The following is a 22,468-nucleotide window of genomic DNA, read 5'->3' on the forward strand; positions in this document are numbered from 1 at the left end:
TACTATCCTGCCTCTAAAAAGCAAAACCATTTTCATTTGCACTAGCAGATAAGGGAAGATAATACTACTCATAATAGAAAATCTGCATTGTACTGATTTTAGTAGGATGAGTCCTTCTTGTTACTTACCATTAGCTTTCAGGTAAGAAAAGAGGCATAGAGTCTGTGCTGAGGATATTGTCTTATCTTTGCAAAGTTCCAAGATTATTAGGGGACATAATACTAATTAGGATGTTGTGCTGGGTAGAACTGTTACCAAAAAAAGAAGGAAATTATAAATATATGTAAATGATTATGTCGTGAGGTAAAAAGTAGGAAGGAAGATACATGGAAAGTGTTATGGAAGTTTGGAGAGCAGATGGATGCTTTTAAGAAACCTTAAACAAAAGTGAGGCCTTGAAGGTTGAATAGGAATCCAACCTCTGTTTTCATTATTATGTTGTCTGATCCATCAGGCTAATAAGCAAGCCAGGTATGAAGATAGTCAGGCCAGCCTTAAAGGAAATGCCCACTTCACCAAAATGCCTCCCCCACCTGCCTTGCACAGCAGGCAGGAATCCAATTTTAGACATTCATTCCTTGGGCCGTGGCCCTACACTTTCCAGGCATCCTTCCTAAAACACAACTTCTGCTGGGAGTCATGACTCCTCCCAGGTTCTCAGCCTTCACATAGTGGTATGAAGTCACTTATCAAACTCTTTTCTTTGAAAATCATGTTTAAAGAAGATCTGACTTTGGAGGATGAGAAAGGCAAGAGGATGGGCAAAGGCAAGACATTTGTATGTAGTAACCTATTTAATCTTCACAACAATAGTATGTTCTTATCTTACAGATGAGGAAAGTGAAGTACAGAGACATGAAGTAACATGCCTAAGGTCACGGAGAGATGTATGAGTAGGTGATCTGCCCACAGTGAGGACTGAGCACCCATAGTACAATGTGAGAATAGCAAGTACCTGGGAGGAGGGAAAGAGGAGATAGACAGGGGGTCAAAGGAGATGAGAGGTCATCCAAATCAACCTCATCTGTACAAAGATTCTGTTTAGGACCAAGCAGTGATGGTAGTGGCGTTGATGGTGTTGGTGGTGGTGAGGGTAAAGTAGCTATATCCACTAAACATTGTTTTTTATTAATAAAAGTAACATATTGTTTTATTAATAGTATTTTTCCCTGGGGCTAGAAAGAGAAATATATGGCCACGTGCATAACATAGATCAGATAGTTACAGCTCTAGCTACACCTGAATAGCACTTAATTACTAAATACTTTCACTTACATTCTTTCATTTTATCCTTATTAAAATCCCATGAGCAATATATTATATTGCACTTTTACAAGTCAAAAAACTGAGGCTTAGAGAGAGGAATTGATTTTCCCAAGATTAGACCCTTCAGCTGGGCTCAGATCCTCCATCCCCTTCCTTCCTCCACTAAAACAGAGCCTCCTCCAGGCCCAAACAGGGGTCCAACCTGTTAGGTTTTCCATTTTCAATTAATTTCATTGAGAAATGCAATCCTGATAGGTTCTTTAAAAGGGGAAAATGCAACCCTCATGTAAAAGGAGAAGAAGGGCTGGATCCTGCTTTGGTACATCAGGAGGCGGTTATATAAGGACTAGGAAAGGGTACCCCAGGCACAGGGGAGAGCTTCTGCAAAGACACTGTGGTGGAACCAGCTTCACAGGTTAGAAGCCCAGGTAGCCAACGGGCAGAGTCTCCAAGAGGGGCTCAGCAGGAAGGAGGGGTAAGTCCTTGGGCCTTAGGACTTTATTCCAATATTGATGGGAAGTCATTAGAAGATTTTAAGCAGCTGAGAAATATGCTCTAATGTATATTTTTAAAAGCTCATTTGGGCTATTGTGCAGACAATGGATTGGTGGTGGCTGAGAGTGAAAGCTAAGAGACCAGTGGTGAATACAAATGAGTAATTGGGAAAATTGAATAAGACAATAAACATACTTAACAAAGAACTTTCAAAGTATTAATCAAATGATAGCTATGAATAGGCCAATGGCCACTCATCAAGTTAAGTCAAATACTGAGATGAGTCTGTTAACCAGTAGGAAAAATATGAAAGAGCAGATGAAGTGCTTCTCTGAATTTTAGGTTCCTTGTCAATCAAGAACTATATCATTATGTACTTCCTGGGGTGTTCATAAAGATGAATAAGTGTCTAGCTCACTACCTGACCCATAGTAAATGCTCAGCCAAATATTCATCTCCTGTTCTACGTGACTCCACAGATAAAAATAGGGTGATATGTACATAGTCTGAGAATTCAACAAGGCTAAAACGTATGGGTTGAAGTAAAAAATTGAAATGGAAATTAAAGACATCATACTTAATAGCCTGATCCTACACAGTGATAATTCTACATACTCCCTGAATTTGCAAAGCATTTTATGTACACATTCTCCTAATATTGATGGCCTTTTCATGCAAAGTAAACACTCTTAGAATGAGTGCCTTGAAATCCCTGCCTACTCAGCTGACCCTTTCTGACCCCTTTGTCATAATCCTACTTCCTCTGCCTTGGCGCTTTTCTAAGGTGACAGCTTGCTTTGGTGTCCTGAAATACTTGAATATGTTCATATAATTCTCCCTTTTTTGATGGACAGATTTATTTTCTATCATCGTTAATGAAATTTCCAGAGATAGGCTGTAGGTAGTTATGTTAATGAGATTTATGCTTATTTCTCCTTCGCAAAAGAACCCTGTGGAGCAGTACTATGTCATTCAAAGCCACTAGAATTATGGCCATCTAGTGCAAATGCAGTCATTCTAAACTCCCCGAGACACAGGGGCCAATATGTAGAAGTTATTTCTGTAATAGTTCACATGTCCCCACCTTGTTATTTCCTTTGATTTTACTTACTTATTAATTTGCATCATGACTGGTTAAGTGTCTTGGTATCTAGAATATGAAGTATTAAAAGCCAGGTGTTAGCTGGGATCCATTAAGAAGCAAAGGATTTATACTTCGCCTGAGTAACAAGACATGTTCATTTCTAGAACCCCCCTTTTTAAAAAAAAAAATGTTATTTCTACTACTGTGTACGTTGTGTCTCTAATGCTCAAAACAACAGGATTTTTGAGTGACATTTGGTTACATCTATACCTGTACTCTATAAGATAATATCCAATTAACATCTGACGTTTAATGCTTCACACGATCTCAAAACAATTGATGAATTTTTTTTGTTATAACACATTTACTTCAAGACTGTAAAACATTAGAGTCTGAGAAGGACATTGCAGCCTTATCCAGGACTTGCCAATAATTTGTCTTCATACCTTAGATTTTCTTACCCACATGGGTCTCAAACTCTATTGTATCAGAATCTTTGAGTAAATACAGCAATGCCCGGGCCCCATCCTACTTCAACAAGCCTGGTCTCTGTGGGCTTTCATAGCACCACGGGTGATTCCGATTCTCACCAAAGTTTGAGAATCACTAACTTAACCTTTGATATTTTAATCCCTTTTAAAATATATCTCATTGGTTTGAGTTTTGGGGGAACCAGAGGATATAACCATTAGACATAGAAATAACAGAAAATTCTTGGAAACCATTATTACCAAGCAAACGTATGTGGAGGTAACTTACATTTGACCCAATGACAGCATACCCAATAGGCAGGATTTAATTAAGGAGTCTGGTGTAGTAAGTGCCTTCTCCCTCCTTGGGAATATATAGGAATTGTAGATGCCCCCCCCACACACACACACACACACACACACACACACACACACACACACACACTCTCCTGTTTTGGGGAGGATGAAAATCAAGAATGTTTCTTAAATAAATCCCTATAGTTTCCCCAGGTTTCCCAGCAGTGTCCCCAACCAATAAACCTGCCAATTAAGCAACTAAATATCATTATCATGAATGTAATTACAGACAGTAATTATGAGCCCATAAATGCCTCCCACGAATAAAACCCTTTTCCCAAACCATCTAAGCCTCCTTTCTTAGGAAAATGGAAGGCAATCCTATCCCCTACCTTATCCCTAATACAGCCTTCCTTGCTTAGAAAAAAAAACCCGATCTTGCTGGCCCAGGGGAAAGGCTGTATATACTCTAAGGAGGAATTGTCCCCTTGAGTGGAGTCCCTTTCAGCATCTCATCCAAGTCTGTTCACTAGCTCTTCTCACTAGGGAGCAGTGACGACCCAGTTAGGCTGTATTTCTTCATTTCTGTTAAGGCAGAGATATTAATACCAAATTTTAAGAAGTTCTGTAGAAAAAAAAATGAAATGTTGGAGGTTTTACAAAATAGCATGATGACTTTTAACATTGCTTAAACCAGATGCAATTTACTGAGAACTTAGAGAGTCCCAGAAAATCAAGTAGACATCGCAGAAACATGCATGGGTGAGAAGGCTTTTTTCATGTCTGTAGAAACAAAATGAATCTCTTTGGGCCCAGAATTAACTCTTGCATTCAGTAACTGTATACTTAGCTCATGAAAACCTCAAACCCTCATGGATAATAGGTATTTGAATGGGTTCTACATAGATATGTTGAGTCTGAAATGCAATACAATCCCCCAAGATCTCAATCTGTTTTCTTTTAATGGATCATGAGCATAAGTGCCTGTAATTGTACCAGTGGCTGGCATGGTTGAGTCCAGACCATGCATTGAAGAATGCCATATAAACTCTAAGGAGAAAGGACCCATGTTTGTTTCACTGACCTCTCCAATGCCTAGCAGCTCTCTGTAGAGTGCATTTTCAGGGCTCTTCTCTGAATAAGAGCAAATGTTACATCCAAAAGCTATCATATTGTATGACTTTTTTTTAAAGGGATTATTGCTTACTGGCCAAGGTAGGATATTTCGAGCCACAGCATTTTCATTTACTGTGACAAAGAAATCATGTGTATGACTTCATTGTTGTGGTTGTTCACAGCCTTCTCCTGGAATAGAAATGGAGTGTGTGGGTACCAGGATTTTCACATAGTAACCTGAAGACCCTGAAGGGTAAATGTAACTTCCAAAAGTGACTGAGAGTAGATTACACTTTTAGAGAAACCATCCTAACCAACATCAACTGAAGACAGCTAGTAGCTTTAGAGAGGGTGCTTTTGAAAACCTAAACTATTTTTAACCCTTGTGTTAAATAATCTAAACAACATTTTAAATGTTTGAAAATTCTCAGTACTATGCACAGATCAGAATGGACTTGTCTTTCTAATGTGGATATCTATGGTCCTTTGGTAAATTCAGCATAAAACATTCACTTATAAATTATAGTCTTTCAATCTCTGTATGTGATTGCTTTAAAAGTATAACTGTGTTTATATAATATTTTTCTCATTTTGACAGGCAGTAGCCTAAGAATTTTTGGAAATTTGGATGACTAGATGGATTATATTTTTTAATGTGTATGCCTATACAAATATGTGTATTAGCTTGCTCGTTTTTACTTTCTACTTTATATCCATGTTATCCATGTACAGTATATCTTTATTAAGGGGGTAAAATTCACTAGGAAAGGTTAATATGAAAAGTCTTCATTATATAATTTCCATTTTTTCCCCATATTTTAGAGGGCTGAACTTCAAGTCCATATCAATTGAATAGAAAAAAACAACAACATAATATACATCAATAATTAATTGCCTATTCCTCAACCAAAGAGATTTAGGGTTTATCAGTCTATCGTTGGGGCTCTTAATTCACCCCAAACTAAAGTACCACCTGCTGTCCTTCATCCGATCTCATTGCCAATTTGAGACTACAGTGAAACCATTTATAAGATCCAGCCTCCTTCTTTTAGGCCATTAGAGGTAGAAGGAGAACAAAGTTGTCACTCGTGGTAGCCACATGAACATGTCCCACTTAAGTAACAGAGTGCCCCTCAGGTCAGCCTGTGAAAAGCCCAAGTCAAACAAGGCTGAATCCTGGATGTTTTATGTCCTAAGGATCTGAAGAGTCTTCACGACCAGCCCTGACCCTCCTGACCTCAAATGGTCACCTAAGCAGTGACATAAATTGGTGTAAACTCGCTCTTGGGACACTGCCGTGGAAGTGAGACTGGCGAAAGTACAGCCTTCCCAGGGAAGAACTAAACATAAGGGGGAATTGGGTTGATTAGTCTGACTAGCAATTCAACCATGGTGGCTATATGCCCAAGGCTGACAAATTCTGCATCTTATCACTGCCGTCAAACGGAGATGCATGTGAACACCGTCAGCCCAAAAGAATTGAGAAACAACTTGCCTTCCAGAAGTGCATCTCAACCAAACCTTGACAATGCCAACAGCTCATCATCATGTATTTTTCAACCTTCCAGAAAATGGCCTTCCAGCCTGGGACAAACCGAAGCACTGTCCAGACCACGAACACGACTGGAAGCTAGTAGGAATGTCTGAAGCCTGCCTCCATAGGAAGAGCCATTCGGAGAGGCACAGCACATTGAAAAATGAACAAACATCGCCACATCTCATCCAGACCTCTTGGACTAGCTCCATATTCCACCTGGACCATGACGATGTGAATGATCAGAGTGTCCCAAGTGCCCAGAGCTTTCAAACGGAAGAGAAGAAATGTAAAGGTAAGCAGATTTTTACTAGACCATACCACTGATTCAACAAGGACAAAAAAAAAAAAAATTCTTTGTTGTAGCTGTGTGGTTAGTCTTCATGTATTCCAGTGTTCAGTGCCCATGTGTTTTCCCCAACGATTCTGTTATGAAGTTTCTTTATCCCCCAATCTTCTTTTAAACATAAATAAATAAGTGGGTTCCAAAGGGAAGCAGTTAATTTCAGTTTCATGTTGGGTTGGGGAACTTGCGTTTCTCTAATTAGCAGAAAGGTTGTTAGTTTTGGCTTTAATTCTGTTTTCCAATCTGAGTGAAAACAGACATTGCTATCATTATAGAAGTGCTTGCTTTGAAATGTGTGTGCATGTGTATGTGTGTGTGTGTGATTCTTTCCCAATTGTGCCAGCAGCTAATGGGATCTCCAAGGCTACCTTTAAACTAAATAGACAATTCAGGTTCTAAAGAGAGGTTTTAAGTTGCGGGTGTTTGGTTTTTTTTTAACTCATTAAATCCTTGTGTCATCATCCTGAAAGGCGAGATTATGGTTTTAGGAGGTGGTCACCTCATAAGAAATATGTTAAACTGGCCTACGTTCCTGATTGCTTTCGACTTAACTGGTCTTTACCTCAGGTCGCCTCCACCCTGACAGATGTCTTTGTACTGATCACTTTATTGTCTTAGGGCTCCCTTTGCTTCTTAACTTAGTCTTTAAATGTCCAAGAAAGCAATTTGTGTCTTTAACTGTCCAACTTCATATAACTTCCCATTCTTTTTCAATTTAGCATTTTCTTTTTTTTTAAAAAAAAAAGGCTTTTTATTTTTTCTTTAAGGATTTTGACTCATGATAAAAATTTTAAATTGGGTCTTTGAATATTTGGCAATCACATACAAGATATGTTAATGAACGTTTATAAAGACTCCTCTGTATGAGCCATGAAGGACTTTTGCATACTCATGTAGCTGGGACAGAAACACATATATTTACCCCTCTAAATGAAAAATGATTGTTCTTTAGTTTTTCTGGAAACAGTTCAACCGCTCCTTGGAACTACCAGTTGACCTGGGTAGTTGAGTGTAAAGATTTTCAGATGAAAATAGGAATATCTAAAAATAACAATAAAATCGTGGTATAAGCTCTGATTGGAGAATAGCCCAAACTATCCATGTTCTCTTTGTGAAGATTTGTGTTTGTCCCTTATCTGTATTATTTAGGAGATTTGAGAAATTGAAAGCGATATTTAGAAAAAAGAGCAAAATATGTTTTTTCAAAGGAGTCAGGCTATAGGACCGGTGTGTCTGTGTGTATGTACACATTTGTTTGAAATATAATTGAGATTTAGTCTTAGAATTTGTAACAAGATTGTGTCTTTAAATTTTGTGAGCTGGCATCAAAACTATGTCAGTCCTTGGTGTACAGTGAAATGCCAACAGAAAGTGTAGTGTTCTCCTGATATAAGGAACTCACTAGCTAATTTTTATTTATTCACAATTGGTAGCCATAGTCATTCATTCATTCAATCATAGGGACAATCTCTGCTCCATCATTTATGAGAAATATTGGCCTTGGATTTCTACAGTCCCCCACACCATACACTTTTCAATTTGTTCATACACCTTAAAAGCAAAAGAAAAGTGTCTTTATTTGGATCCAAGACCCTAAGTATATATATAATACAGTGGTTAAGACCACATTTTGAGTCTGACATATTTGGGCTAGAATACTAGCCCTTCCAAATTTCTGTTCTTGAGCAAACTTATGTGATTTTTGATAAAATTAAATAAGATCATGTTTTTAAGCATTTAGCCTACTATCTCCCATATAGTGCTCCCTAAATAGCAGCTATCATTATTACTGTAATCATTGTTGTTAGTTCTGCATCATTAAATCACATCAATTCCTCAGGCTACACTGTGTGCCTGGTAAGGACAGGGGTCGGGAAGCAGGACAAATGAGTGTGGGGTAGGACAAGACATTTCAGGGAGGTTAGAGTTGATTTTGCATTCGTTCAGCTCTCTACTGCTGAAAGTTGAAGGATTCTTCAATAAGACATTTTAAGTAAATATTAAAGTCCTTCCTCAAGATTCTAGTATTAAAAGGAAAACAACTAAGGTTAATTCTCCTGTAGTTTCCAGACTAACCAGGATCCACCTTAGCATGGATGTGAGCCAATGCCTTGGTTCAGTATGAAAATGCCACCAGGAAGGCTATGTTGTCATGACCCAAGAACCATATTAACTGAATTCCAGTCATTCACGGTGGACGCCTATTTACCAGTGAGGCCAGGAAACAATGTGATTAGTCACTCTTCTTTTTTTCTTTTTTCCTTTTTTTTAACTTGGTTCTTCTCCATCTGCTCTGCTCACTTGCCTCTATATAGTCACTGTGAGGAGAGTTCTATTTTGATGTCCGTCTATACTAGAAGTTTATTTCCTGGATATCTCTAGCCCCCAAGCATGCTTGATATCTCAGTTTTGGGCTGCAATTTCATTCATTCATCCCACCAGTGTTTATTCAGTGCCTACATGTGTGGGACACTGCCCTTGATGTCCCAGCATGAAGAAATAGCAGTGGGGCTAAATGAACATCTAAGTAATCCCATTTCAGGGACCCCAAATGGAACAGATAAGATCTAAATGGCCTTCAAGGGTACAAAAAGTTAAGGATCTGTAGTGCAGAAGCAAAAAAAAAACAAGTTGACTGCTTAATGTTATGTAACAAGCCCATCTCCCAAACAGTGCCCCTGTAAGTGTGATTTGTGGGCGAGGCTCCTTCTGCAGACTATGACTTTTCCCACTCTGTTGATGCAAGTGCAGAAACTGAAAATAAGCTTTAAAAATCTTTATAGCAATTTGACATTGCCACTGACATTCAGATGCATAAGCAGTACATCCACCTCACCGAACAGGGTATAGACCAGTTGGGTATTGTCAAACCTGCCTGTCAGTCATGTGGGGCCAGAGCTACGTAAATTCTTGTGCAGTGGAACCATGTATTGAGCCATAATAAACAGGATATTTCTTTTAAAATAATTTGAGAATCGCTGATTTGTGCTTTATAGTGTTCTTCATGTTTTTCTTTAGGTTTATTTTTGTTATGTATCTAATGTTTTGTTTTCCATTTTGGTCTGAATTCTGCTTTCATTTTACTCTGCATATATGTGTACTCCTATCTGCTACAGTCATTCTAATGAAATTCATTGGTAGCATATTTAACTGAATGAGATCTCTGAAGACCTTTCATTCTGCTGCAAAGACTGCAATTCAAATCTGCTTTAGTACCAGACACTATATCCAGCCAGAAGCAAGTGGCCCATTCCCTTCCCCAAGCCACCCTCTATCTCCACACTACACCTCCTGGAATTTTTGTCCCAATTTCAACTGAGAGCTGGCCATGAGGACCACATCCTTCTCCTGCTGCCCTCCACTGTTTCCAGAGTCTGAGATGATGCATTGGGTGGTGCTCACAGTTCACCAACCAGTGGCACTAGCAGCACCTGGAGCTTCTTAGAAATGCAGAATTTCAAGCCCTACCCCAGACTCCTAAATTGGAAGTTCTGGAAAGGGGCCCAGGAACCTGAGTATCAGGAAGAACTTTAGACTATGACTCTTAAATTCTTAGTATAGGAAAGGGTCTGCCACCTAGTGGACTTTTGGAAAACTTGCGTTTTTCTTCCAGTCATCTCACCTGGGGAGCCACCTGAGTCTATCCTTGATTGGGCCTTCCTTTAGTCCGGGCTTATTATTTTAATTGCCAACTCGATGTTCTGTAACATCTAGTTGCCTGGTAACACCTCCCTCTGGGACTTGGACCCTTCTGAGAGTCCAATTCTCTTTGCCTGGAGCCCTGATCCTCCTCTAAGTTTTTATGCTGTACAAGGCTTCTCCACTTGCCTTTTCACACCCTCCTGAACTCTTCTCCGGAAACCACAGGGTCCCCCCAGGCCCACAGGATGGGTCCTAGCAGATGCAGGCACCCCTGTAGCTGAATCTCGCCAGCCCTGCTAAGCCCAGATAAATAGTCAGACCTCCATACTTCGATATTTGTCCTTGATGTCAACCAGGGACCTTCCAGAAATACTGGAACCTGGTGGGAGAAACAAGGCAAGGCAAGATTGGCCCACCTCCCTGCTTGCATCAGACAACAGAAAAGCAGCGATCTGAGAGAAACCAAGATGGCGGCATAGGTGAAACACCTAACCTGCAGCCGGGCACAACAATTTCAAAGGCACAACTAGAGGTCAGAACGGACATCGTCCAGAACCACAGGAGAGCTGGCGGACTGAAATACCCACAGCTGGGGGGAAGGAGAAGGCCACGGGGACAATCGGGGGAGCCGTAAAAGCCTGAGGTATGGAGAAACTGGCGGAGACACCAGCACGCGCGCCTGCGGGGAGGATGGAGCCGGAGAGGAAGGGGCGGCTGACGGCCTGGCCAGCGTTCACTGGCAGGAAGGAGATAAAGGCTCCGGAGTGTGCTAAGCGCCGGCTCCGACTGCACTGAGCGCCAGTTCCGGGCGAAACCCTGGGAAGCCAGGCGCAGGCTGGGGGAATGAATCTGGGCTGTGGGGCGCAGGCACAGAGGAGCGGGGGAAGGCAGAGCTCCAGAGGCGCGCACGGGAAGGGGCACAAAGGACGGACTGTTGCCTGCGCCACTGAACTGCCCTAGCGGGAAGGAGACATAAGCTCAGGACCGTGCTGAACCCCAGTTCCGACTGCACTGAACCCCAGTTCCGGGCGAAACCCTGAAAAGCCAGGCGCACGCTGGGGGAATGAATTTGGGCTGTGGTGGCGGAGGCACAGAGAAGCGGCGGCTCCAGACGCGCGCACTGGAAGGTGCGCAGAGGACGGACTTTTGCCTGCGCCACTGGGTGGCCCTGCTGGGAAGGAGACAGGGACGCCAGACTGCGCTGAGACCCAGTTCCAACTGCACTGAAACCCAGTTCCAGGCGAGAATCTGGGAGTCCAGATTCATTAGGGGAGGGACTGGACTGTTTGGCAGTGGGCGAAACTCCAGGGCGCGTTTCTCTCAGAGGTGTTTGCAAGGAATACAGAGGGACACAGACACAGGAGCCTCATAGGGTGGGGCTGACAGGAAGCCAAGGTTGTAGGCTCCACCCTGTAGCTCCGCCCCAGCCAAGCTGAGCAGAAGCTTTTTCCTGCTGAGTGCCTCAGGTAGTGGCTGACCCACACTGCATTGGAGACCCAGAAACGAGGGCATCTAGTGGTTGGTGGGAGATGACACCAGATTTCAATCACTTGCATAAGGGAGGCATTCTAGAGGCAGACTCAGTGAGCGCCAAGGCATTGCTGCATCAAGACCTGGCCCACAAACATGTCTCCTGCACAGCAACTCTTCCTATATAGACAAAGAGGGTCCTCACGGCCAATTGGCCTGGAGGACAATCCCTCCCAGTGACACCAACAACAATCAAGACTTAACTGTACAAAGGAGGACCAAGATGGAGACATAGGGCGGCAGCCTGATCGATGCCTACCACAACAATATTGAGACTACGACGGGAGAGCAGAGCAGACACCAGCCAGAAAGACCGGGGGGCTGGCTGAGCAGATGCTCTACAACTAGAATAAAAGAGAGGGGTACGCAGGATGATGCTGATGCCGGTGACCCAAAGTCCACACTTTAAGAACTATGGCTCAGGCGACACAATGGTGGCCTGGAAAGTGCTCGGCGCAGTTCCCCCGGCGGTCTCCGGCTGAGGGGACGGCTCCACTCGCTGCCGAGCACGGACAGACGAGCCCCTGGGAGACATGGGGAGGGAGACTCCGTGCTTGCTGACCTCCGAGTCCTTCAAGAATCTCAATGCCCCGAAGTGGCCAGGTGCGCACGCTCAGCGACTGGCCACCGTTGCAGACCCAAGGGCCGACGCAGCGACACCGGACCAGCCCACCGCCGGGCACCGGGCACACCAGAGCCTTGCCGAGCCCGCCGCCCAACGAGTTCTGCGGCAGCCGCCCTGGAGCTCTGAGAAAATGACCGAAGGAATTGCTGAGAGGGAATTGACCAACAGGAATTGGGATCAAGAACACGAAACCCCGCTGAGACCCGAGTCCAGGCGAGCCTGCGAGCCTCTGGGCTCAGATGTGGTCACACGCCTCTGGGTCTAGGTGAGGCCTCACGCCCCTGGGTTTGGGTGAGGCCACGCGCCCCTGGGTCCAGGTGAAGCTGGATTCCGGGTTCGGGTGAGGCCATGTGCCCCTGGGTCCGGGCGAATCTGAACCCTGGGTCCGGGTGAGGCCGTGGGCCCCTGGATCCGGGTAAGGCTGGGTCCCGAGTACGGGTGAGGCCGTGAGCCCCTGGATCCGGGTGAGACCACGCGACCAGGGGTCTGAGAGAGGTAACGCGCCCCTGGGTCCGGGTGGCTTCGTGCACCTAGGTCCAGGTGAGGCCACGTGCCCCTGGGTCTGAGAGAGGCCACGCACCCCTAGGTCCGGGCGAGACCATGTGTCCCTGGATCCGGGTGGGGCCTCGTGCACCTAGGCCCGGGTGGGGCCGCGTGCCCCTGGGTCTGGGGGAGGCCAGGCGTCCCTGGGTCCGGGTGAGACCGTGTGTCCCTGGATCCGGCTGAGGCCTCAAGCACCTAGGCCCGGGTGAGGCCACGTGCCCCTGGGTCTGGGAGAGGCCAAGAGTCCCTGGGTCCGGGTGAGACCATGCGTCCCTGGATCCGGATGAGGCCTCGTGCACCTAGGCCCGGGTGAGCCCAAGTGGCCCTGGGTCTGGGAGAGGCCAAGCGTCCCTGGGTCTGGGTGAGGCCTCGTGCACCTAGGCCCGGGTGAGCCCAAGTGGCCCTGGGTCTGGGAGAGGCCAAGCGTCCCTCGGTCCGGGTGAGACCATGTGTCCCAGGATCCGGGTGAGGCCTCGTGCACCTAGGCCCGGGTGAGCCCAAGTGGCCCTGGGTCTGGGAGAGGCCAAGCATCCCTGGGTCCGGGTGAGACCATGTGTCCCTGGATCCGGGTGAGGCCGCGTGCACCTAGGCCCGGGTGAGCCCAAGTGGCCCTGGGTCTGGGAGAGGCCAAGCGTCCCTGGGTCCGGGTGCGACCATGTGTCCCTGGATCCGGGTGAGGCCTCGTGCACCTAGGCCCGGGTGAGCCCAAGTGGCCCTGGGTCTGGGAGAGGCCAAGCGTCCCTGGGTCCGGGTGAGACCATGTGTCCCTGGATCCGGGTGAGGCCGCGTGCACCTAGGCCCGGGTGAGCCCAAGTGGCCCTGGGTCTGGGAGAGGCCAAGCGTCCCTGGGTCCGGGTGCGACCATGTGTCCCTGGATCCGGGTGAGGCCTCGTGCACCTAGGCCCGGGTGAGCCCAAGTGGCCCTGGGTCTGGGAGAGGCCAAGCGCCCCTCGGTCCGGGTGAGACCATGTGTCCCTGGATCCGGGTGAGGCCTCGTGCACCTAGGCCCGGGTGAGCCCAAGTGGCCCTGGGGCTGGGAGAGGCCAAGCGTCCCTGGGTCCGGGTGAGACCATGTGTCCCTGGATCCGGGTGAGGCCGCGTGCACTTAGGCCCGGGTGAGCCCAAGTGGCCCTGGGTCTGGGAGAGGCCAAGCGTCCCTGGGTCCGGGTGCGACCATGTGTCCCTGGATCCGGATGAGGCCTCGTGCACCTAGGCCCAGGTGAGCCCAAGTGGCCCTGGGTCTGGGAGAGGCCAAGCGTCCCTGGGTCTGGGTGAGACCATGTGTCCCAGGATCTGGGTGAGGCCTCGTGCACCTAGGCCCGGGTGAGCCCAAGTGGCCCTGGGTCTGGGAGAGGCCAAGCGTCCCTCGGTCCGGGTGAGACCATGTGTCCCTGGATCCGGGTGAGGCCGCGTGCACCTAGGCCCGGGTGAGCCCAAGTGGCCCTGGGTCTGGGAGAGGCCAAGCATCCCTGGGTCCGGGTGAGACCATGTGTCCCTGGATCCGGGTGAGGCCGCGTGCACCTAGGCCCGGGTGAGCCCAAGTGGCCCTGGGTCTGGGAGAGGCCAAGCGTCCCTGGGTCCGGGTGCGACCATGTGTCCCTGGATCCGGGTGAGGCCTCGTGCACCTAGGCCCGGGTGAGCCCAAGTGGCCCTGGGTCTGGGAGAGGCCAAGCGTCCCTGGGTCCGGGTGAGACCATGTGTCCCAGGATCCAGGTGAGGCCTCGTGCACCTAGGCCCGGGTGAGCCCAAGTGGCCCTGGGTCTGGGAGAGGCCAAGCGCCCCTCGGTCCGGGTGAGACCATGTGTCCCTGGATCCGGGTGAGGCCTCGTGCACCTAGGCCCGGGTGAGCCCAAGTGGCCCTGAGTCTGGGAGAGGCCAAGCGTCCCTGGGTCCGGGTGAGACCATGTGTCCCTGGATCCGGGTGAGGCCGCGTGCACCTAGGCCCGGGTGAGCCCAAGTGGCCCTGGGTCTGGGAGAGGCCAAGCGTCCCTGGGTCCAGGTGCGACCATGTGTCCCTGGATCCGGATGAGGCCGCGTGCACCTAGGCCCAGGTGAGCCCAAGTGGCCCTGGGTCTGGGAGAGGCCAAGCGTCCCTGGGTCCGGGTGAGACCATGTGTCCCAGGATCCAGGTGAGGCCTCGTGCACCTAGGCCCGGGTGAGCCCAAGTGGCCCTGGGTCTGGGAGAGGCCAAGCGTCCCTGGGTCCGGGTGAGACCATGTGGCCCTGGATCCGGGTGAGGCCTTGTGCACCTAGGCCCGGGTGAGCCCAAGTGGCCCTGGGTCTGGGAGAGGCCAAGCGTCCCTGGGTCCGGGTGAGACCATGTGTCCCTGGATCCGGGTGAGGCCGCGTGCACCTAGGCCCGGGTGAGCCCAAGTGGCCCTGGGTCTGGGAGAGGCCAAGCGTCCCTGGGTCCGGGTGAGACCATGTGTCCCTGGATCCGGGTGAGGCCTCGTGCACCTAGGCCCGGGTGAGCCCAAGTGGCCCTGGGTCTGGGAGAGGCCAAGCGTCCCTGGGTCCGGGTGAGACCATGTGTCCCTGGATCCGGGTGAGGCCGCGTGCACCTAGGCCCGGGTGAGCCCAAGTGGCCCTGGGTCTGGGAGAGGCCAAGCGTCCCTGGGTCCAGGTGCGACCATGTGTCCCTGGATCCGGATGAGGCCTCGTGCACCTAGGCCCGGGTGAGCCCAAGTGGCCCTGGGTCTGGGAGAGGCCAAGCGTCCCTGGGTCCGGGTGAGACCATGTGTCCCTGGATCCGGGTGAGGCCTCGTACACCTAGGCCCGGGTGAGCCCAAGTGGCCCTGGGTCTGGGAGAGGCCAAGTGTCCCTGGGTCCGGGTGCGACCATGTGTCCCTGGATCCGGATGAGGCCTCGTGCACCTAGGCCCGGGTGAGGCCACGTGCCCCTGGGTCTGGGAGAGGCCAAGCGTCCCTGGGTACGGGTGAAGCCAGATCCTGGGTCCGGGTGAGGCCGTGCGCCCCTGGATCCATCCGGGTGAGGCTGGGTCCCAGGCCCGGGTGAGACCACGCGCCCCTTGGGTATGGGTGAGGCCACATGCCCCTTAGTCCGGGTGACGCTGTGCCCCTGGGTTCGGCCGAGACCAAACCAGAGGGAGTCGGACCTCCATTACCACCATTTGTCCACCATCCAGAGCTGAGGGGTCAGTGCTGACATGTACACATAAGGAACTACTGGACATCGAAATTGGGTCTCAAAAGAACTGTTGGTCCAGGGGGAAGCTCGCTACAGATTGATTCATTTGCCTGTCAGCATAACTATTATTGCTCGTCTCACATTCAGTTCTTATTAGTATATATCTAGTGACATATGATCTCGCTCATCTAGGGGAAATGATGAACAACATAGACTGAGGAACAAGAACAGAACCAGAAGCAAGGAGGCATCGATCGGACTATCGGGCCTCAGAGGGAGGATAGGGGAGGGTAGGGGGAGGGTGGGGGGGAGGGGGAGAGTTCAACCAAAGGACCTGTATGCATGCATATAAGCCTATCCAACGGTTAAGTTCAACAGGGGATTGGGGCATGAGTGGGGAGAGGGGTGGGATGGGAATGGGGGGATGAGGACAAATATGTGACACCTTAATCAATAAAGAAATTTAAAAAAAAAAAAAAAAAAACAGAAAAGCAGCGATCTGGTGATTACACTGAATTTTCTCCGTAGGTCTGCTCTGAGTTTTTTATCAAGGTAATTGAGTCTCAGATCCCAAAGAAGACAAGAAAAATAGTCAAAATAATTTCACTAACAAGTTATTTTCTCTCATTATGAAAAGTTTCTAATGGTTTAACAAAAATAATAATTTTTGAAAATTATTTGTAATTCCATCCTGCAAGGACAAGTAGGGTTAAATCTTTATTACATTTTAGTCTTTTTTTCTGTGCATATCTGTTTTTTACCAACTTGGAATCATATTAGGCATACCATTTTTACTTTTTTTCTTTATTGATTAAGGTATTACATATGTGTCCTTATCCCCCCCCCATTGACCCCCCACCCCCTCATGCCCTCACCCCCCTGGTGTCTGTGTCCATTGGTTAGGCTTATATGCATGCCTACAAGTACTTTGGTTGATCTCTCCCCCTTACCCCCACTCTCCCCTACCTTCCCTCTGAGGTTAGATGGTCTGATCAATGCTTCTCTGTCTCTGGATCTGTTTTTGTTCATCAGTTTATGTTGTTCATTATATTCCACAAATGAGTGAGATCATGTGATATTTATCTTTCTCTGACTGGCTTATTTTCCCTTAGCATAATGCTCTCTAGTTCCATCCATGCTGTTGCAAATGGTAAGAATTCCTTCTTTTTTACAGCAGCATAGTATTCTATTATGTAGATGTACCACAGTTTTCTAATCCACTCATCAGCTGATGGGCACTTAGGCTGTTTCCAAATCTTAGCTATGGTGAATTGTGCAGCTATGAACATAGGGGTGCATGTATCCTTTCTGATTGGTGTTTCCAGTTTCTTGGGATATATTCCTAGAAGTGGGATCACCGGGTCAAATGGGAGTTCCATTTTTAGTTTTTTGAGGGAACTCCATACTGTTCTCCACAGTGGCTGCACCAGTCTGCATTCCCACCCGCAGTGCACGAGGTTCCTTTTTTTCTGCATCCTCGCCAGCACTTGTCATTTATTGATTTGTTGATGATAGCCATTCTGACAGGTGTGAGATGGTACTGCATTGTCGTTTTGATTTGCACCTCTTGGATGATTAGTGACTTTGAGCATGTTTTCATATGTCTGTTGGCCTTCCTTATGTCCTCTTTCAAAAAGTATCTATTTAGGTCTATTGCTCATTTTTTTATTGGGTTGTTTATCTTCCTTTTGTTAAGTTGTATGAGTTCCCTGTAAATGTTGGAGATAAAATAAAAAGCTTCTGTACAGCAAAAGAAACCATCAACAAAACAACAAGAAAGCCCACTACATGGGAGAACATATTTGCCAATGTTATCACCGATAAGGGTTTAATCTCCAACATTTACAGGGAATTCAAACAACTTAACAAAAGGAAGATAGGCATACCATTTTTAATGCTTAAACAATATATCATGAACATTTTCCCTTGTCATTAAATATTATTTGTATCCTGGCTTTCATTGGCAATAGGTTATTTTTGCTTGTAGATATACTATAATTTATTAAACCAGTCTCCAAGATTTAGACAAGTTGAAGTATTTTTTAAAACAATATCTTATGTCAGCAAAGGGGCAGACTATTAGCTCATGCTCTTCATACGGATAAAAGGATGAATCAAATCAATGATGACAATTTTAAGTGATGTATAATTCTCACCAAAATAACAAAGTGTTCTAAAAATGAGAGACATAAAGCCAAGTCATTATACGTATTATAATCCTTCAAGTTAGACATGCACATTTTCTGTGGGTGATAACTATCTTTGTTCTTAAGTAAAACACAAAGACATCTTCAGGTAAATGAATATTTTAGAAGATGGAGGATTAAAAAGTTTGAACCCTTTCACCAGTACGCTCAGCTGCTCATCCATCTCGTCTTTCCACTGTGCTCCTACTCACCATACATCAGAGTGTGCAGTCTCGGCTGAGAGCACCAGTGTGATTCATACACTTCAAGGGCACTCGGGAGCCTTAGCCATCAACGTGGGAATAAGTGTTTTCTATCCACTTCTGGCATATGCAAGAGAGCCCTGTGACTTGATACTTCAAAGGCAGGGAAGAGCACCTTGTAAGTAGGCCAGGGCAGATAGAGGTAGAGGGCAAAAGAAGCCATCAGCTAGAGTGGAGGTGGAGGTGAGTGGAGGGGTGGAAATACTGGGAACAAGGCAATGTCAAAGAAAGGCAAACATCAGAAATTCAATGCTCTGTTTCATCCAACTTTCATTTCCGTTGAGCAGATGGACCACGTGTTTTCCAAGGCCAGTTTAGCAGTGTATCACAACAATGCTTCCACCCAGCCGTCCCTCTTGTAATATCTATCCCATAGAAATACGCACGCAAGTCCCAAAGGTCTGAGTTCAATAGTTTTCTTTGCATCTTTGTTTTTGTTCCTGAAATTTTGGAAATGATTCAAATGTCCATCCATAGGGCAGTGTCCCCAAAAAAATTGTGGTATATCTAAAGCATCTACTAGAAAAATTAAAAGATTTTTTTAAAGAGGTGGTTTTAGGAATACGTAATGGAGAAACAATCACGTATAAAGCACAGTATAATCCCATTTTGCAGTATTAAAAGTCCATATAGATATGTGTGCACAAATGTGCATAGCAAAAGTTCCTGATGCACACTATACCCTTGTAACGGTAGATACCTTAAAAATGAAAGAGTGGAATAAAGGGCGATACTAATATTAAAGATATAAAACTGCATTCAAAATTGTTCTATACTAAGAATATATTTATGAATAACTTGTGTAATTGTTTTAAATGTTAAGGTCATATGCTTTACATTCAAATAGGCTTAGGGTGACTTCTTCCTCTTTAATTTACCAGCTTAGTGCAAATTTTTTAACCTCTCTCATTCTACTTTATTCTAAATGGGGTAATAATGTCCGGTTGTTAGAATTTGTCATAAAAGTGAAAGATAATGCATGTTAAGCACTCAGCATAGGGCCTGCAACTTTAGTAAAGATTAAATGATACCTTTTTTTAAATATATTTTTAATGATTTCAGAGAGGAAAGGAGAGGGAGAGAGATAGAAACATCAATGATGAGAGAGAATCATTGATCAGCTGCCTCCTGCATGCCCCCAACTTGGGATTGAGCCCACAACCTAGGCATGTGCCCTTGACTGGAATCGAATCCGGAACCCTTCAGTTCACAGGCCAACGCTCTATCCACTGAGCCAAACCAGCCAGGGCAAGTGATATCTTGTGCCCTCTCCACCAATATTCAGACAAAATCAGGTACAATGTGGATGGCTAACTTACTGACATTGCATTGAAGTTGAAAAGGTATTGTGGGGAGAGTCAGCCTTATAAAGAATCACAGGTGACCATTGGAATTCAAAGTCTTTCCCTTCCCCAAGACATCTCCCATGGGTCACCCTGAGTGCCTATAATTCCATCATTGCCCTTTATGGTTTTTCAAAATGCAAACCTCCTGGCTGGATATTTTGTCAAGTCTGTAGCATCTCCAAAGGAATCTGAATTAGATCAGATTCCTTTCTCCTTTGACAAGGTCTAGTAAAGGCAATGGAAGGATTGGGGATGGAAGGAGACCATGAAAAGGTTGATGATAGCAGGAAAGTGGATGAGAGAAAAAGTAAGGAGCAGGACTACCACATACCACTGTGCGGATTGTCAGGTTGTGTGCTGTACAAGAGGATCAGTGTTCACCACATTGTTGAGGCTATGCCGCAGTGCCCTGAGTAAAAATGTCACTTCCCTCACTGCCTGCCAAGGGCTGACCCTGAACATGGGATAAAACTACTTGTAGACAAATTTAGACAAGTGGCATATTGCTCGTGGGCTATCAGGATTGATAACCCTGTATTATATAATTGAAATTTGCTAATTATATGTTAATTAGCTAGGTAGGAGGAATCTTCCCTCAATGTACATTATATCAGATCATCATGATGTACACTTGAAGTATCTTACAGTTTTATTCATCAATCATACATCAATAAAGCTGAAAAAAATTCCAAGAATCCAGGGGGTGAAGACACTGAAAGAATTCAAATCATTAATAAACACTCTTCCATCCCCCTGGAAATGCTATGAAAGAGAGGCCTTGAAATAGCACAACTGGATCTGGGAATTAGGGGTCCTCTAATCCATTGCTTGAAAGCTTAGATTAAACAAATTTTGACTTTAGGCTGAAATCAAATCAAATATTATTTTCAATATGCAAGAGAGAATTTCATGCCCAGCCAGTGTGGCTTGGTGATTAAGCATCAACCTATGAACCAGGGGGTCTCAGTTCAATTCCCAGTCAAGGCACATGCCCAGGTTGCAGGTTCAATCCCCAGTGGAGGGCGTGCATGAGGCAATCGATCAATGATTCTCATCATTGATGTTTCCATCTCTCTCTCTCTCTCTCTCTCTCTCTCTCTCTCTCTCTCTCTCTCTCTCTCTCTCTCTCCCTTCCTCTCTGAAATCAATAAAAATATATTTTTTTGAAAGAGAGAATTTCATAAACTAAATATCCAGCAAGAATGTTTAGAAATATTTTGAGCATATAAATGTCCTTGTCTGACATGGTTGGACTCCCAAAGAGGACAATGGACAAACCATGAAGAATCACTGTATGTCAGGTCATCCTAGCCCTACAGTACCCTGGGCCCCAATGTAAGCTACTAATGGCATAAGGGCAGCAAACTGGAGCCATATTTTAGAGCCACATCCTGTATTCTGACTCATCATCCTGTTTACATGGAGAAAATGCATATTAACTAACAATCTGCAAGATTATAACTTTAGGTCATTCAGCCACTGTCCACTCGCATTCATTAATTTAGTAAGCAACATATTATATGCTTATTGTGGAGCCCTAAATTAACTTAAATATCCAGGAAATAAGCACTATACTTTTATCTATAATTTATGCATTGATTTTAAGAGAACATAGATGTAAATGTAAATAACTATTTCAGATTTACTGCATGGAAAGCTGATATTCTTAGTGGAGGCACTATTTTTAAAAAAAAAGTGAAGGGTTTGCAGCCAAATAAACTTGCATTCAGATCATCACTGATCAGCCTTATGAGCTTGGGAAAGTTCTTAATTCTTCACCTCTCTAGGTCTCAGTTTCTCATCACTAAAACAGGAACCCGAGTATCTCCCTACAAGATTTCTATGCCTCTGATCTTTCGATTCATCGTCTACATAGCAGCCAAGGGATTGATTTTAAAGAATTAGAAACATGTCACCTAACCCCTCTCTCCAATCCCCAACCCAGCTTGAAATCACCCTTGGTTTCAAGATAAAGTTTAAAGACGTACAGGTCCTTCATAACGTGGCACAGGACTGCTTTTATTCCCATCTCTCGCCACTTATATAACCTAAACTCAGGCCATTTGCTGTGCTGAACATTGTCTCCGTGCCTTAGTTACACCCTGTCCCATTTTCCTACATTACCTCTATTCCCTACAGTGCCTGCACTTCGAACCACTTCCCATTAGATTAGATTACTTAAGCATCACAACAATCTTGTCACTTTTTCAGGCACATTTTTATCAAAGCAAATTCGGCTTGGTGCTGGATTGTGAACAAAAGCCTCTCTTTAATATCCTTCAGTAGAGCTGTAATAAATAGGCTAGAGCTGTCGAAAAGCTCTTATTAAATACTAAAGGAGAAAAAAAAAAAGTAGAAACAAATTCAGAGTACAGATGTTTTAAAGGAGGAGGACTTTGAGTTTCAATTTCTACCAAAACAGACTCAATCCCAGAGCCTAAAGGCCAGGTCTTGTTCTGCAGCCACCTAGGGATTTGTACTTCCACGTGTCTGGCCTGCTCCTGGCCAGCAGCTTTCCTCCTTGGTAAACACAGTAAGGACACCCCCTTCAGCAGCTTCCCAGGCTCCTAAATGGAAA

General features: G+C 45.8%; 1 protein-coding gene across 7 annotated transcripts in view; it reads left to right on the top strand.

Moving 5' to 3' along the window:
* THRB (thyroid hormone receptor beta) overlaps positions 1 to 22,468 on the top strand; it is a 292,618-nt gene that overhangs the window by 231,204 nt on the left and 38,946 nt on the right. For 6 of the 7 annotated variants that reach the window (XM_054708075.1, XM_028129998.2, XM_054708074.1 and 3 more), the window contains one exon: positions 6,297 to 6,557. The exons of the other annotated variant lie outside the window; for it this stretch is intronic. In XM_054708075.1, the coding sequence (XP_054564050.1) occupies positions 6,297 to 6,557 (261 nt within the window). The remainder of the gene's footprint in view (positions 1 to 6,296; positions 6,558 to 22,468) is intronic. 7 annotated transcript variants of the gene reach the window in all.

Source organism: Eptesicus fuscus, chromosome 18 (assembly GCF_027574615.1).
Source record: "Eptesicus fuscus isolate TK198812 chromosome 18, DD_ASM_mEF_20220401, whole genome shotgun sequence".
Lineage (NCBI taxonomy): Eukaryota > Metazoa > Chordata > Mammalia > Chiroptera > Vespertilionidae > Eptesicus > Eptesicus fuscus.